At 39.9% G+C, this 1,708-nt stretch overlaps 1 protein-coding gene across 1 annotated transcript; it reads left to right on the top strand.

Annotated features, from left to right (window-relative positions):
• Positions 1-340: 340 nt before the first annotated feature.
• On the top strand, positions 341-1,336 carry MELLADRAFT_107971 (uncharacterized protein; the record flags this gene model as incomplete). The annotated part of the gene is made up of 4 exons (XM_007411705.1): positions 341-492; positions 567-636; positions 971-1,075; positions 1,301-1,336. 4 exons carry the CDS (start codon positions 341-343, stop codon positions 1,334-1,336), a joined length of 363 nt encoding a protein of 120 aa, XP_007411767.1.
• Positions 1,337-1,708: the final 372 nt, after the last annotated feature.

The following is a 1,708-nucleotide window of genomic DNA, read 5'->3' as shown; positions in this document are numbered from 1 at the left end:
TTATTGACTTCAAAAATTTGTCAATTCTTTCACCAAGAGTTCAATTTGTACATTTTATCAATGGTGACCTATCATTTCTTCATATTATTGACTTCAAATTTTGAATGATTGTCAAGCTATTGAATAGAGATAAAAAATTCTCAATGAAAGTGGAATACAGGAAGAAGCTGATCAAGATCTTGGGATTTGAATTGATTTGAATTGTAGCTCAATTGAATTGAAGATACTGAAACATATTTCAAAGCGATTAGGGAATTACTAAAGAAAACAAACTTATTTATCAAATGCGGCTAAATTCTTGAATTCATCATCACAAGTAGTATACAACAATAAGGATATGATGAGATTCTTGAGTAAAAGACTTGTAGGGGTGGAAGCAATCTTAGAAATCTATGATTGTAATATCTCTAGAGAAATTGCTTATAAGCCTGTGGAAATGAATGGTGGTCATAGGTTGTTGCCTAGCCAGGGGTGTGGTTACACGGTTGCCAGGTTAATTGGGATGGAGTGATGATGGATAGGGAAGTAAACATTGCCTAGATCACTTTTGTAGCACCTCTATTTAGCCAACAGAAGGTCCAAGGCAAGAGTCTTGCAGCTGGGCCAATCAGGGTTCGATTAAGAGCTGTGTGCCCAGTGAATATCATGCACTGTGTTTGCTTTTAGCAAAATCCTGGTCATGACTGCGCGCTGAGTGTACACCCTATTCTGTATGGCTCTAGGGATGAGCTTGATGAGTCAATTGGAACCGCCTAGACAATGGGATTGGTGTGGGAGCGGGTAGTAGGTACTGATGAAAAGGAAGCGGTCACATACTGAGTATAGGTAAGTAAAGGGCTGACAATGGAAAAATCAAGGCTGAGGTGTGGGGAGAGTTGGAAATGAGGGTCTGAAAAGGATACCTTCAGTGAAGGTGCTGTGCTTGCGCAGATAGTGCTGGACCAGTTAGTGGTAGTTAGTGCTGGAACAGTTAGTGGTAGTTGGTGCTGGAAAACCGCCAAAAAAATGGGCCAAGGCAAAGGCAGCTACTGAGTATATGAGCAAGGCAATTGACATGTGGCGAGGAACCAAAAAGGTAGTTGCTGACTCCATGTCAAGTATAGGGAGAAGTAGAGGTGAGTACAGGAATCTGTAAAGTATAGGGCTGGGGCAGGCCAGGGATGGAAAAATTAAGGCTGAGCAGGAGAAACAGTCAGGAAGAACATTTCTTTAAGTATATAGATAATCAAATGTCTTTTACCTTTTGGTTGTTGTTGACAATTCTGATTGAATCTGACTGTTATCATTGATTGATATACAGTATTCCCAAGCTCAATTTGGGAGTATTGTATATTGAATTTCCCAGAGCTATCTAATACACCATGGGATCTGTATCAGTGTTTACAATTAATCACATGTCAGCATTGTATGTCATTTGTTTTTGCTGCAGACGAACTTTATGTATTGGGAAGTGATCTAACCAAATGGTTAATTTGCATGAATGATCTATACCAACGTCAAAACCGCTACGCTATGCACAGCAATATCAAGGGTCCAGGATAGTGGTGTGATGGGTCACTATCTTAAGGACCCGATACACACCGCTATCTGGATACACCCACTACAAGAAATGTGTAGTGGTGTGGGTCAATCACTATAGATCACAGCGATATTTAAGCGCTACCACTATCATAGCTCACACACTTTTTTTTAATATGAACAACGAATT

The sequence above is a fragment of the Melampsora larici-populina genome (genome assembly GCF_000204055.1).
Source record: "Melampsora larici-populina 98AG31 unplaced genomic scaffold MELLAscaffold_26, whole genome shotgun sequence".
Taxonomy (NCBI): Eukaryota; Fungi; Basidiomycota; class Pucciniomycetes; order Pucciniales; family Melampsoraceae; genus Melampsora; species Melampsora laricis-populina.
This window is presented reverse-complemented; position numbering and strand designations above follow the sequence as displayed.